The sequence below is a fragment of the Meles meles genome, chromosome 1, assembly GCF_922984935.1.
Source record: "Meles meles chromosome 1, mMelMel3.1 paternal haplotype, whole genome shotgun sequence".
Lineage (NCBI taxonomy): Eukaryota > Metazoa > Chordata > Mammalia > Carnivora > Mustelidae > Meles > Meles meles.
In genome coordinates, this window is record NC_060066.1 from 185,437,968 (window position 1) to 185,454,245 (window position 16,278).

General features: G+C 40.0%; 1 protein-coding gene across 3 annotated transcripts in view; it reads right to left on the minus strand.

The window, feature by feature from the left end:
• The window catches only part of NFYC (nuclear transcription factor Y subunit gamma), a 70,428-nt gene that overhangs the window by 28,676 nt on the left and 25,474 nt on the right, over window positions 1-16,278 (minus strand). For all 3 annotated transcript variants that reach the window (XM_046010437.1, XM_046010436.1, XM_046010438.1), the window contains exon 2: window positions 2,683-2,795. In XM_046010437.1, coding sequence (XP_045866393.1) covers window positions 2,683-2,787 — 105 coding nt within the window. In that variant the 5' untranslated portion in view covers window positions 2,788-2,795. The remainder of the gene's footprint in view (window positions 1-2,682; window positions 2,796-16,278) is intronic.

The window sequence follows — 16,278 nt, forward strand, 5'->3', positions numbered from 1 at the left end:
TTAAACCAAGTCGAATAAAAATCAGAGCCCAGAGTGTCAAAGAGATATCTGAATACCCACATGTATAATGGCATCATTCACTACAGTCAAGAGGGGGAAGCAACCCAAATGCCCAGTAACAGATGAATGGCTAAACCAAATGTGGTACACACACACACAGGCAGGGAATACTAGCCAGCTTCAGAAGGGAGAGAAATCCTGCCACACGCTACAACATGGATGAACCCTGAAGACATTATGTTAAGTGAAATTAAGCCCATCACAAAAGACAAATATTGTGTGATTCCACTTATGTGAGGTACTCAGAGCGGCCAAATTCAGAAACAGAAAGTAGTTACCAAGGGCTGGGGAGACGGAGAAAGGATACTTGCTGTTTCAGAGGTATAGTGTTTCAGTTCTGCAAGATGAAAAAGTCCTAGGACTGGTTTCACAAGAATGTGAATATACCTGACAATACTGAACTGTACATTTTAATTAAAATTGTTAAGACGGTGCACTTGTTATATGTTTTTTTACCAATCAAAGCTTAAAATACAGAAAACTTAAATGCTGAGCTGGAACCCCAAGACTTTATCTGGGCACTTGCCTGATCCTGGATTTTTGCTTCTACACTCAAGCCGGAGTGCAGACCTGCGGCACGGGCCTAACTAACCCCACCACAGCCCAGGAGGGCACTAGCTTTACACCAGTACAACTCCTATACTAAAACCTCAGCAGCTTAACTGTGAGATCACCCACTCAAAATATGAACAAAATACCCTACTTTTTACTTAATGATTTTTTTTTTAAAGATTTTATTTATTTGTCAGAGAGAGAGAGAGAACACAGGCAGACAGAGTGGCAGGCAGACGCAAAGGGAGAAGCGGGCTTCCCGCTGAGCAACGAGCCAGATGTGGGACTCCATCCCAGGATGCTGGGATCATGACCTGAGCCGAAGGCAGCTGCTTAACCAACTGAGCCACCCAGGCACCCCTTAATGATTTCTTTTGCTCCTCTCTCTTATGTCTGAGGCAGTATAGAGAACCACCACCTTCACACTACAGAAACAATGACTTCTCAGTGGAAATTCATCTGTGAACAAAAGCCACTGTGAGAAACGCCAAGCCAAGTTCCGTTGCTGAAAATACCCCATATAAACAAACATGACCCACAAGTACATCAAAATATGAATCTGTTTTTTTTTAAATCCCTGCGGTCACTAGGGGCATTTACCATAATGAGAAGTCGTTTTATTTTATTTACTCATTACTTGTTTCTAGTTTATCTCCCCCACAGGAATGCATGTTCTTCGAGTGCAATGATCTTGTTCGTACAGCTTGCTACTGGATCCACAGTATCCAGCACAGCCACAGCAGGTGGATAGTAAGTATTTGTTGAGTAAACAAACTGACCTCCTATGTCTGAGGTTTAAAGGCCACTAGCTTTAAGAAAGTGCAACGTTAGTGCTACGTTAAGGAGTCCAGTGTCTGCTCTACCAGGATGCCTAATGCCTTCAGGGCAGGAATGACACACCTAAAACAGACAGATCCTTTGGTATTTGCTAGCATGACACCAAATGAAACATTCTTCATTAAGGAAATAACATTATACTTTGAAAATATTCTAATTTTAATGCATCACCTCCTGCTACCACTGCCATACCACTCTACTCCTACCCTCACTGTTCTACCCACATAGTAACCCCCAGCTACTCTGAACTTCCTGCTGGTCCTCAAAACGTAAGACCCTCCCCTCTGGGCCTCCAGGCCTTTAATGAATGTCATACTCTCTGCCAAAGATATACTTGCCTATCCTTCCGTCTGGTGAATGCTTCTCTAGTTCAAGATCTAGAAAAATGTCCCTTTACTTAAAGCCTCCCTAACTCAGCCAGGGAGTTCTGTAATCCCAGAGCACTTTGACTTTTTAATGCTTCAGACTCATCACTGTGCCTGACTCAGTCAGTATTTAATAAATATTCACTGAATGACTCTGATTGTAATTACCAGACTGCAAGCTCTGCAAGGGCCAGGGTAATATTTGATTCTTCTAAGTCAGTGGCTCTCAATGAGAAGATTTTAGCCCCCAGGAGACATCTGCAATGTCCGGAGGTATTTTTGGTTGTCACAACTGGAGGAGGATTGCTACTAGCATCTAATGAGTAGAGGCCAGAGATGCTGCTAAACATCCTACAGTGCACAGGACAGAGCCTCACAACAAAGAATTATCCAGCCTAAAATGCCAATAAAGCTACTGTTGAGAAACCGTCATCTACGGGTATCCTTTAACACCTAGAAAGAGTGCCTGCTTGCAATAGATTTGTTGTTGAATAAACTGTCCAACAGTGTTTACCAGAGTCTAGAAATTTGGCAGAGCCACTGAGTTAGGACTGAGAAATGAGCTACAGCAGTTTAAGGAAGGTGAGAGCTCTGCTTTTCTGCATCTCTAAAAGATATGCCTCACAGTAAGCTACTACCTCTGAGTCAAAGCATCCACTATCCACCCACATGCCTAAGGAAAGCCACTAAGATATAAAAAAAATCCTTGTAGTCACCTCACCTAAGGTAAATTATATTTTCATGTTCTCACCCAGAGGTCAGGAATGAACTGTACTTATGTGCTTGAGATTGAAAATGTTTTACTCTAAGTACTGGGTTATGCATTTCACAGCTTTTTACACTCTACAAGTTTCTCATTCTTTCTTACCACTGTCAAATTCCGGATTTCTTCCATGACACGAGGCCAGAAGGACTGTAGGCTTTGCTGGGCATCACTGCTGCTAGTACCACCAAATCCTCCTTCTGTGGACATTTTGACAACTGAAAACAAACACACACATGAGATAAATTAGAAGTAATAAAGACAGACTTTCTGTCCAGGTTATTTATATCCTTCCTTATGGCTGTTTTCACTAATTCATTTAATTTTTCAATCTGAGAAGGTATATAATTGTGCTGAAGAGGTTTTTTAACACAGACTTAAATGTTAGCAAAAACATATGGAAAAAGTTTCCCATTCTATCCAACTTTTACTACCACAGAGACTATCAAGGAACTCTAACTAGAAAACCTAAAATTACTAGAAATTTAAACTGAAATCTTAATGTGAATCAAGACCTTTTAATGTCTTGTCTTAGGAGGAGACAAAAAGGGTACTTGGTTGGTGCTCTATATGGTCCACAATTTTCAATGCCATTCCCTCCAATGTTTTTTTTCAAGTTCACCATGGTTTCTAACACTCCAGGCCGTAACTTAAGGGTCCCAATGACTAATACTGTAGAGAAATGTAAACCCAAGTCCTAAAGGAGCCCATTTTACTCTTTTGTTTTAGATACTATGGTCCCATTTCTTTGAGGCTACTGGGGATTATTATTTCTTCCATCTCAAGCTAATCTGCCTCAGAGTGCACAGAAGCACTGAAGCTTTGGCCAATAACTGAGTGGGTAGCACCAAGTCTCTGAACTGAAACTACTTCCCAATTCTTTCCTTACCTGACCTTTTCTATCAGGAACAAAGCCAAAGCATACCATCAACAGGAAGCTTTAAAGGTGGTTGAAAAAATACTGGGGAAGATGAATAAGGATCCCTGTACCAGTTTTAACTGAAGATAATATTATAGTTTTATAAGATTTATAGGGGGAAAGTAAAAACTCCAGATGGCTAAAATGCTTATCCGACAAATACTTAAATGGAAGAAAACAGTTTAATTAAACACAAAGAATAAGAAACTTAGTGATATCCTAAGAATTTCTATTCTGGAAAATTATTTAAAAAGGTAACAGGGGCACCTGGGTGGCTCAGTGGGCTAAAGTCTCTGCCTTCAGCTCAGGTCATGATCCCAGGGTCCTGGGATCAAGCCCCGCATCTCTGCTGAGCAGAGAGCCTGCTTCCCCCTCTCTCTCTGCTTGCCTCTCTGCCTACTTGTGATTTCTGTCTGTCAAATAAATAAACACATAAAATCCTAAATAAATAAATAAATAAGGTAAATAAATAAATAAATAAAAATAAAAAGGTTTAACTTGCTAGTGACAAGAAGCTGGAAGAGAGCTATGTAAATCATTAAGAACCAATTCTGAAGGGCTGAGAGAAAAGCACCAAAGTCAGGTGTCACATGACTAAATGTGTTCCTTTCCAGACCCCATGCTGGGCAGATCACTCTCCGTCAGCAGAGTGGAATGAAGACTGATAAATCTAGGTTTAGCCTGAAAATGCTTGATTTCCTCTTAAATGTTTGCCTGGGACTGTCCAAGAGGGTTCTAATTTTTTTTTTTTCTTTTTCCTTCTAAAGGAAATGAGGAGAGGAAAGAGATGGAAGGAAAACAAGAGTACAATCTTCAAAGCAGATTTCACCCTGGTGTAATAACATTAGTGGGTGATGATGTAATGGGAAAATATTTGGAGCCAATTTCTGGTGCTAGAGGCCAACAAGCAGCTCTATACATCAACAGGAACTCTTAAGTACTAGGAAGCAATATGATCTTGGAGTTTCTGGAGGGAATTAAAGTGAAGAATGTTGAAGCACAGTAGAAATGACTAGATAAAATCTTTAGTCCTCAATAACCAAGTATGGTCCTCTCAGCTCCCATGACATTTTCATTCATCACCATATGCACAGGGCCTATACACTATTCTCTTAGACACACTGAGAACAAAGTAATCTTTGAAATCTAAAATCAAAGTAATCTAAAGAAGTTTATTTTTAATACTCACAAGGTACTGATGACAACGAAAAGAGACTCTGACCTTTTATTTATTTTTTTTTATTTTAAAAAAATATTTTATCTATTTATTTGAGAGAAAGAACATAAGCTGGGTGAGGGGCAGAGGGAAAAGCAGACTTTCCACTGAGCAGGGAGCCCATGCAGGGCTCCATCTCAGGACTCAGGGATCATACATGATCTAAGTTGAAGGCAGATGCTTAACCGACTGAGCCACCCAGGTTCCCCTAGACTCTAACCTTTTAAAATGGAGCAAAAGAAAACACTTTTTCTAGAAATAAAAAAAAATATATCAAAAACTTAAAAAAAGAATTTAACCTTTTACTATAAGGACAGGCCTAATCTTAGCAAAATTTGCCACATGAGCTGCTACAGTCAAGGGAGGAAGATGCACACGGCGCCACGGCCAGTGTGGGATCTTTGTATGCTTGCTAATAATGGACAGGTTCAGTCTGAATGAGATTTAGAAAGCTGGTAGCAAGCTTTGGTTGTCCTCTAATCTGTTCCCACAAACATTACGAAGGCACACAATTCAAGAAGCTCCTTTAAATTTTATCCGTGGACAGTCTGCTCTTTAAATTTTGAGCTATCCCAACGAAGGCTGTGCTGGTGTGATCAGTTCCCAAACGTCTGTGCAGCCATTAGATCATGAATCAATCTGGCTGGTGCAGAGCTACACACTGTTGGAATGAGGGTTAGGTACAAAAGAGAAGTTAGCAAGTCTTTCTTTCTGGAACTGAGAAATGTATTAAAGTTTAAATTTCTAACTTCAGAGGCCCATTTGCGTTAGAAAATCACAAATAGATAATAGCAAAATATACAAGTCAATAATAATGTCCTTTATATTTTATTACATCATTAAAGTTTAGGACTTAAAAAAAAGACGTCAAGAGCCACGGAGGCTCACCCCTCTAAAAATATGCTCACAGCTCTATTCCAACCTCTGTGAACCCCCACAATCCCATCCCAAGTGGTCATTCAGCTTCAATATGAGAGCATCTCCCTCCTCAGTTCTGGGAAACTGGCTTACTGGTAAGGTGCTCTTTTCCATCTTTGGACAGCTCTGACGGTTCTTCTTTATATTAAGTTATATTTATTTGCTAAGTTCCATTTGAGCTCTGGATTTAGAGTTACAGCCCTTATGATTTTTCCATACAGAAACCTCTTTTTATAAATTCCTGACTTCAAAAACAAAGCTATCCTCATCAGAAACAGAGGATCTTCTCACAAGGAACATGATTTCCAGCATCTTTGCGTAGAGATGATTAGTAGGTAATTCTTTTAATACCTCTTGAAAGAATGTAAATTGTTACTATAAATTCCAGAAAAGGTTGACTACTTTTATTCAAAAGGTTTTCCTTGGGGCATCTAGGTAGCTTATGTTATGATCTCATGGTTGTGGGACTGAGCCCTGCTTTGGGCTCTGCACTTAGTGGGGAGTCTGCTTGTGGATTCTCTCTCTCCTTCTCCCTCTGCCCCTCACCCAGCTTTCTCTCTCTAAAATAAATACATCTTTAAAAAAATTTTTTTTTCCTCAAAGCAGATTCAGTCATTACATGGGGCTTTTAAAAATCAGACTAAATCTCAAGCAAAAGATTTTATAAAAACCAATTGGTGTTCTCAATATTTTCTGGGGCACAGGATTTAAATAACAAAACCTAATCTGCAAACAAATTTTGCTCACTAAACAACCCAACAAGCAAAAAAATATAAACCAACCTTAGTTAATCTTACCACTTACTTTAGTAATTAAATACATTAATTATAACTAAGTTGATTTTGCTACAGAAACAGCCTATTCATAACATCTACAGCCTGTGGAAAATGTGCCAGATCCATTTTCTAGGGTAACGAGAAGGTATGTATTTAAAAGTAAGAAAGACTAATATTTCTGGATCCCTTTTTTTGTGTGGGGGGGGAGGAGAGTGCACATTCACAAGCATGAGTAGGGGGAGGGGCTGAGGGAGAGGGAAAAGTAGACTCCAGGACAAGCCCAGGGCTCAACACTGGCGCTCCATCCCAGGACCCTAAGATCATGACCTGAGCCAAAGTCAGATGCTCAACCAAATGAACCAGTCAGGCACCTCCAGGATCCTTTTCATTCCAGGATCCTTTTCACTCCATGTTAAATCGCTATCTCTACCACAGGACAAAACTCTTTATATACAGTTGACAACAAAACTGCCTTAAGACCAAGCTCATTGCTTTAGATCACTCAGGAAACATGCAGCAGAGGAGCACCTGGATGGCTTAGTCAGTTAAGCATCCTACTCTTGATTTCAGCTCAGGTCTTGATCTCAAGATTCTAGGTTCAAGCCCCGCACTGGGCAAGGAGCCTACTTTAAACAAACACAATGATGACGACAAAAACAGGTGACTTTTGGGGCGCCTGAGTGGCACAGTCGGTTAAGCATCTGACACTTGGTTTCAGCTCAGGCTGTGATCTCAGGATTGTGAGACAGAGCTCTGTGTCAGCCTCTGTGCTCATTAGAGTTTGCTTGAGATTCTTCCTCCCTCTCCCTCTCCCCTCCATCTCTGCTTGTGCTCTCTCTCTAAATAAGCAAATCTTTAAAAAAAGAAACACGCAGCATAGAATTTCCCACATTTCATTCATTATTAATATTAGATTTATCATTCATGTTCATTAATTACTTCATAATACTTCAATAAGATGTCTGTTTAACTCTTTAATAAAGATGTAAGGATCAGATGAAGTATCGAATGATTATTGCCAGAAATAATCTCAACTCCCAATATTTATTAATTTATCTGCTTTTAAAAAGTTTGCTTTCCAAAACCAGAAGGGAAGAATCAAAGTCCATCACAAAAAGGCTGTTTCTCCAATGCTCAACTCAACTGCCATCCTTCTAAAAGTCTTTTCTAAACATCCCCATCCAAACATGATCACTCCTTCCTATGAACCTTCAGAGCCCTTGATCTGTTCTGCCCTCACCACATTATCTTGTATGATTATTATTTATGTGCATGTCTTATCATATTTCTCCTTCTGGTTTATAAGCTCCTTGTGGGTAGGACCTGAGTATGATTCATCTCTGGATTTCTCACAGCATCTAGCACACATTATGACTGATTACTCGTGAATGAACGAGCAAGAGAGTTGCTGGATATGGCCTTTCTGAGAAAAAGAGGTCTCTTAGAAAGGCTGGCACAGACTTAATGGGATTGCCTGAACAACCAAAGGAAGTGGTTATACAGGCTATTCTGGGAAGCTCAGAATAAATGAGGTTCTCTCTGGGGCTTTAAAATAAGAAGGACAGGGGCACCTGGGTGGCTCAGTGGGTTAAGCTCTGCCTTCGGCTCAGGTCATGATCTCAAGGTCTTGGGATCGAACCCCGCATTGGGCTCTCTGCTTGGTGGAGAGCCTGCTTCCCCCTCTTTCTGTGCCTGCCTCTCTGCCTACTTGTAATCTCTGTCAAATAAATTTTTAGAAAACAAAATAAGAAGGACAACAAACAGAAATCTACGTGAAACTGACCTACTGAAGTGAATTTAAGATAAAAGGACAAGACAGGAAGGCCACAATGCCACTAACCCCCCAACCTACCCCAATACACACACACACACACACACACACACACACACACACACACACACACACACACACACGGGCATGCGCGCATGCACATACCCTCAAGTTGCAAGGCATACTGGAAGCCTGGAAACATGGGTGCATACCACTCCTGAGTATAAAACTTTTGAAAGATAGCATATTCTCAGAAAGGTGATCAGGACAGATTAGTAAAGTTTGAAAAATTAATAACTATAGGTAAGTAGAAGGAGGGCAAACACCTCTGTTTGGCCATTCATTAGCAGGAAGATGAGGAGAAAATCATTGAGGAGATAAGATGATTCAATTCGATCATTTAAGAATGGAAAAATCTAGCTGTCACTCTAATATCCAGCTACTCTTTATCACTGATGAAGAAAGAAAAAGACCTAACAGTTTTCAAAACATCTCAGAAGCGGAGTACTCCTCTTTTTAAGATCTTGGAAATCTTCAAGCTTTGCTCTTGACCAGGTACCATGGCTCACCAAACCCTCCTTCAGTGATACAATCAGGATGAAAGAGGATCTATCAAAGTGATCAACCTCATAAAATACAAAAAAAATAAGGTTTTACTGCAATATTCCCTGGTTTCTAAAACTCTCTATCTTTAGACTTTAGCTCTCTTTTCTTGGCATATACCTCATTTTCCTATAAAAGTCCTTTATAATATGCCTAAACCCAATATACAGTCTTTGAAATAACTAAAACCAAATACATGATTGTTGAGAGAGAATACCTAAAACCCTAACATAAGAACTGTTCAAGGAAAAAAGATCGAAGAAAGCTTCCCTGAAATGAAACCCAATCCTTGACCAACACTGCTTCCTATTAAAGTACTAGAGATGACCCACTCCAAGCAGTCAGGTTTCACCTAAAAACAACACTCTCTTTGTCAAATGCAAGCAAATATATCCTAGCCCAGTTTCGACTGAAAAAGCTAAACACTGGTACCATGTTTCCCTTTAGTGGCCACCCCCCGCAGAATCCAACTTGCAGCCTTTAGGCCACAGACAACCCCAATCATTCCTGGGTATCTCCCTATGTTCAAAGTACTGATCTTCTTCACTCCCTTTGTGACCTGCATTTTGATCATGTCCTCCTCTGTCATTAGATGACATGCTTTTTATTTTGCCCAACTGGCAGCACTTTCACATCCATTTTATTATGTTCCAGTACTGTTCAAATATTTATTGAAGTTAGTTCCAGGCTTATTTGAATTAGCCCAAACTGTTGGGATGTTATATTTCAAATGGAAAGTAAGAGATACAGAGAAAGAATATTAACACGATTAACAACTAGATGGATAAGAAGGGGATAGGATTTAAGTTATGTGCACTAGCTACTTTAGATATTCTTCCACACTACAAAGAAAAGTGTAAATAAAATTTAAGAACTAAGACTTTGGAAACAAAACAACTCCACCAACAGACAATTTAGTTCTAATGTTTGTACAGATGGACCTAAGGACATACACCATTATCAATCATGCTAAAGAGCATTTAAAGTCTTAAGGAGGCCTACATTCTCTACAATAAAACCAATCTCGAATCAGCAATTTCAGGAGAAAAATAGCACTACTCTGGACACTGAAAGACCTGTGTTTGTGAACTGGCCTGCTGCCTACTAACTGGTAGCCTTGGGCCAGTCATTCCACTAAGCCACTCCAGGAGCAACGTATACTCAACATATAAGCCAAAGAGGTGGTCTGATATGAAAGACCTTCACCTGACCACTTAAGGATGCAATAAATGGGTGAATACAAAAGAAGGCATGGTGATTAGGGAGAAAAGAGGGGTCAACAGTCTTTAAGCTCATCTAAGGTTTCTATTAAATCACGCAAGAAAGCAACAAGTTTAGTACCAGAAACCTTACTACTTAAAACCCTTATATAACTGGATACCAGCTAGTCAAACTTACTAGCAGGTTATTACACAGTACCTACCACTATAAGAATGAATAATGCAGCCTGACTGGAGACCCCTTTCCCCAACCCTGATCACTGTCAAATTCAATGTTTGAGGGTATGTCAGTTTCCAGCTCTAAGAAGCTAAGTATGAAGCTGTTTTTCATACTCCCTACTGGAAGAACCATGCTTCCCAAGACTAAGGGTTGGAACTAGCTGCACATTATTCTCCCTAAAGATCTGTTCACAAGGACACATTTTTAAATTGGCAGCAGAAATACTTTTCCTTCAAAACCAAAAACATGTTTCTGTTTGCTATCTACTACAACATAATCTTTTAAACAAGGGCCAGAGCATAGTACAGTTATAACTGGAAAAAAACTGAAGGCATAGCAACTGGTATAAGCATAATGAAATTGATAGGAAGGCATGAACAGAACACTTTAAGATCTGTTTCTGCGGAAGAGAAAATGATATGTAAACATCTTACTTCACATAACTTTCTTCATCATTTGTTCATTAATGTTCAACTTAAACTATCCCCGCATATGACAGCAATAAAACTCTATTTTGTATGACAGAGGAAAAAATAAAATATTTCAGTGGAGGATTCTAAAGCAAGGGTCTGGGAAGGAGAGCTGATGGGCTGGAATCGGGCCTGCAGCCTGTTCTCCTAAATTAAGTTCTGTTGGAAGACTTCACCCTCATTCACTGACACTGCTGAAGGCTGCTCTCACGCTACAACAGTAGAGTTGAAGAGTTACAACATGAACTGTATGACTTGCAAGCTAAAAATATTACCTGGCCCTTTACAAAAAAAGAATCAGGTAACATTTGGAAGCCAATTCTAAACTGTTAAGTGTTTTCTTTCACTGAATCCTTCCATGACAGAAATAGTGTTGTCCCTCACTGACTGACAGGGGTAGCTCAGTGTGGGGGCTTGAGAAGCTTGCCCTTCAGCACAGCTGTTACACAGCTCCCTCACCTGGTCAGCCTCCCTGAGGAGCACAGAGCTCCCCTGCCTGGTATCCACCAGGAGCAAGCTAGGCCGGCCCCCTCTGCCCCAAAGGAATATTTGTTAATCTCTCTGACTCTCCAACCTAATCAGAGTAAATAAATTCTTTCAGGAAGAATGGTGAGTTACTGGTTTTTCAGGCTCTGAGCCTGAAAGAGAATTCTGACAGGAGCTGTAGACAGAAATAGTGCCAGGAGCCTGAATTAAATTGTATCCTAAAACAAAGAGGCATTTTGCCTACCAGATCCCTTCTCAGATTTAGAAATCCTGAGAACCACCTCTTCCTGCTTCTGGCAGGATCCGGTATTTGTGTGTGCCCAGGAGAGGTGAGAAGTGTGTTCTGAAGAATGTTGCGATGCCAACTTAAGAGCTGCAGAGTTCACAAACTACTTGTCAGGTACGCCACCCTCAATTGATCTTCACTCAGCCAAATGATAAAGATAACAATACCGTCCCAATTTTACAAATAAGAAAGCAAAGGATTAGTTAAGTTACTTGCTCAAGGACACAATACAGCAAATGGTAGAGTTGGAAACACAAAGCCTCTACAATTCTGTTTTTGTGTTGTTATAGCTTGTTCCTCCTTCCTTTTTGTACTGTTTTAAGGTTTGTGTGTATTCAAATTGTTCAGAGAGACAAGCAGTCCTGCTGGGACCAATGACTCAAATCCATAACCCAAAAGATCAGTTTTATCCACTTGGTCCCGTCATCTCTGTGCCAATAATAGGAAATGCTATTGGCACTCCTATCTCTATCATATAAACATCCTTTTCTTATTTCTGTTGTCTCTTTCCAAGTTCTGTAGCTTTTTTCTTTCCTATTTTATCCTTCGCCTTTGCATGTCTCCAGGTCAGTCAGTAGCACCTATGAATACTCAAATGTGAACAGTAGGGGGCAGTAAAGTACAGGGAAATACATAAAAAAGTACAGGGAAATACATAAAGAAAACGGCCTGGACCTGGAGGTTCTGGCTCTCTGGCTGCTAACTCATTATGTTTATGATCCTGGGCAAGTCACTTAACTTCTTGGAACCTCTGTTCATCTGTAGGAGCACCTCACAGGGTGGCTGCAGCACACAAATGGGAAGACACATGCTAGAAAGCCTCAAAAAATACCAAGCATCATACTGGTATATCATCTTCACTGCTAAGAGTAGGCAGACACCTACTCCTGATCTGAATGGTCTCAAGCAGAGCACCTAGCCCAAAGACCAATCTCCCTGAGGCAGTGCAGAAAGTAACCCAACTTATTTCTTCCTCTAATTTAGACTTATTTTGTTGTTAACACAATTTCCAGGATTCCAGCTTCAGATGCAAATACATAGAAACACACAGAAATACATAGAAACCTTTTCCCATCTCTCTTACAAACATGATATAAACTGCAAAACCCTTTACACTGCTAAATTTAGAATGCGTGTACTCTTCCAAATAAGCAAAGAATTAAAAAGGAAATGACTAGGAATGCTCCAAATTTTAATCCCCAGGAATGTCAACAACAATAGCTATGCAGGTTTTCCTAGACTAATCCAAAAACCTTTAAATTCTTAATGTCTCCTTGGACATGTCACACTTCTGCAAGCTAGGAGTGTGTGTGGCTGCTTTGTCCTTCAAAAGAAAATCTCGTTTGTTACATTATGGGGCAGAAGAGACCTGGAGTCTAGGTAGCATCCACTCTACCTGGCCCCACCACCCAAGAAGAAGATTCTGTTTTGAGCTCTGGATCCATCCAAAAACATGTTCTGAAAGCAGGCACTGCTGAGACTACTTCATGGAACGAAACCAACCTTGTTAAGGTTTTTTGGGAATAGCTGTCAAGAAGCCTGCTTTTTACAGTACAACTACAACAAACTAAATATATACATTCACTAATTAGTGGCCTCGAAATTTTTCTTCTCCCCAAAAAACCGTTCTCAGCACCCAATAAAATCTATTCCCACTGTTAACATATTCACTTTCTTCTGACTTGCGTGACATACTATTATTTGGCACATTGTTTCTTAAGCCTAAAATTTCCCTGCTCCTATGTTCTCCCCAGTTCTTATGTAATGGTCTTTGTTTCTGGAACATCCTCAAGGGAAACATTCCTTGCTCATAGTGGGAATTCAACACAAATCTACGGAACAAACACAAGCTCCTCAAGAACTATTTTAAGACCCCAAGTATCTATGGCCTCATTCTGGGTTTTCTTTGAAATCTTCATATGGGGAAAATCCCTTCTGCAGTCCCTGTACCCAGCTGTGCAATAACCTTTGTGCAGTGATCCAACAGAAGACTTAAAGAAGAGTACAGAAGCAGAGAAACCTGTTCTTCAGAAAATGCACCATGAATGTTGATAATTATCCAAATCATAGACTCCACTGGAAAATGGGAGATTGTACTGGTGAGTTAATCTATCTAAAAACTGTCGGGTGGGGGGCAAAGAATTCTCAGTTAAAAACCTGCAGGTGTTGTAAGAATGTCAATATGAGCTTGGTTGTATTGACTTGGCTGTATGGATTCTGCTGATTCACAGACACACTGAATTCTGCCCTCTGTGTAGTGTCTTTTATGGTTGCTTTAGAAGTTGAAAGGAAAGAAGGAAATGAGAAGAAACAAATCCTCCAAGCCAAACAAGCACTGCACCTCCTACCTCTATGTCTACAGCTGTCAGGAGCTGAGATTGTAAAGACTACTTCAAAGAGGGCAAAGCAACTGAGATGGTTATGCTAATCCTTTACACCTGTACATGCTTTACACTTTGTACAAGAGCTCTCTTTCCACCATCTCATTTGCTTTTCACTACACACACAGCACAGGTACTAATACTCCCATCTGTCAAAGAGACTTCATTCACACAGACTGAGGGACTTTGAGGTCACAGGACAAGCACGTGCCAGAGCTGGAATGAAACCCCACAGGCCCTGATTCTGTTCTGCAGTCCTCCACCGCATATAGAATTAGTAACTCAACAGAGCACCCAAAACTTAAGAACATATGGCTCTTCGAAGCCTGCACCATTAAATCCATCAAGCCTTTTACCTTTAGTTTTCCTCATCATTCTCCTGGAAAAAGTACTACTCCAAAAGGCCAAGATGCCAGATTCTCATACATTTCAAAGTGGAAAGTTTAAGGTTTTCAAGCTTGTTAAAGCTATAGTGGACCAAAAGACTGGGAGAGTCAGAGTTATCTAGTCACCAACCAAGAGTGAGGATGAAAAGGTTTGGTAGATCAAGTTCACTCTTTGGGGGCCTGGTGATGGGAAGTCACTCTATCTTTTCCTTTTGGTTCAGAGGAATAGCCTTAGCCTAGCCCCCTTGTCGGAGATGTTTCCATAGGTGCAGGCTCACAGGAGGAATCATCAGGCTCAATACTATGCAGTGTTTCAAAACTAACGCCATTGCCATACTGTGAACATGGTGACAAAGTTATTTTAATTATGCAATCATTGCTCCAAGATATCAGCACTCCATTGTTCTAACTACCTCACTAGAGGTAAAGGAAGTATTATAAATCAGTTAGGAAATATAAAGCAAATGATTATTTAAGAACCTCATGACTCATCTTAAAAATACCAATCTCTACAGTTCCAGATAGAACACAAATTCTAGGAGGTGCCCACTACATACCATAATGTGTACATTTGCACAACTAAGGAACACCACAGGACACCTAACAAAACTCTAACCTCCTATGTGGGAAAAGTTCTTCACCTACTTACCTGACCTCAGTGAATTAGGATTCAGGAAAGATCATTTCCTACCACACTCACTGGTGGTATTCATTTAGTACCTACTTCCACTATGCTTTGTTCTGAAAAGAAAGATGGCTGTGTTTGACAAAAAACTTAAATATAATTCAGTCTGACTATATATTTGCTCCTTTTATGATCAACCTGTTTAGTCACTTCATGTAAGATTATGTGTGAACTCTGGGAGAAGAAAAAAATTTATGTCTTCCTTTTGGGGAGAAGCAGCACACACAGGCAAAGGGGAGGCAGAAGGAAGAATTACTCCTATTAGACAGACACAGGTATAGCTTGCATTTTTCATAGGCAGTAGTAACAAGGCACAGTGCAAAGAACACAGGGCTTATGTCACGAGGCTCTGCCTCTCATTTCCTCACCCATAAAATGGGGATAATAATCTTCGATCCTACCTTAGGTAAATACTATGTGAGAGAATAAATATAAAATCATTCCATTAACTGTAGAGTACTATTTTATATAAACATTACATACTATTAACATTGCTTAACTACCTTTAAGGGTAGCTTCATAGGTATTTGGCCAGTTAATTAGCAGGAGAGACTAATCATGGAATTCAGGATATAAATAAATAATCAGGCAGAGTGGCTGGAAATTTACCACTCTCTCTAGTGAAAAGTTTCTCATTACCTTTACTTTTTTTTTTTTTTAAGATTTTATTTATTTATTTGACAGATAGAGATTACAAGTAGGCAGAGAGGCAGGCAGAGAGACAGAGGAGGAAGCAGGCTCCCAGCTGAGCAGAGAGCCCGACGTGGGGTTCGATCCCAGGACCCTGGGATCATGACCTGAGCAGAAGGCAGAGGCTTTAACCCACCGAGCCACCCAGGCCCATCATTACCTTTATTTTAGACTGAGGATAATTACAACATACCTAGTCTAGAAACTAAATAGACATACCTTATATTAAAAGTTCTGCTAAATCCTATAGACGAGGCTATTCTATTTCTGGATATTTATATTGTATGCTGCTCATCCATGTTATCATGATCATGTGGCTATATATTACTTGCTAAGCAAATGCTGCCAAATTCCTACACATGTATTTATGGTTCATGCAGAGGCTGCCATATGAGACTTTATAAAGCTAACACCAGTAAAGATTAAGCCCAACGCAACTCAGAAAAAAACCCCTAGCTTTTGCACTGGATGGAGGTGTGTGTGTATATACTTAAAACTTAAATAAGAAAGCTTAAGACCATACACACACATATAAAAAATATATATATAACTAATCTCAAGGAACTACTAGGTAACATTTCACGGAAATATTTGTACATTTTCAGAACAAATGAAGGCCACCAGAGTTTAGGGCAGTATTTCTAATCTTCTACCTACCTACCAAGGCACATACT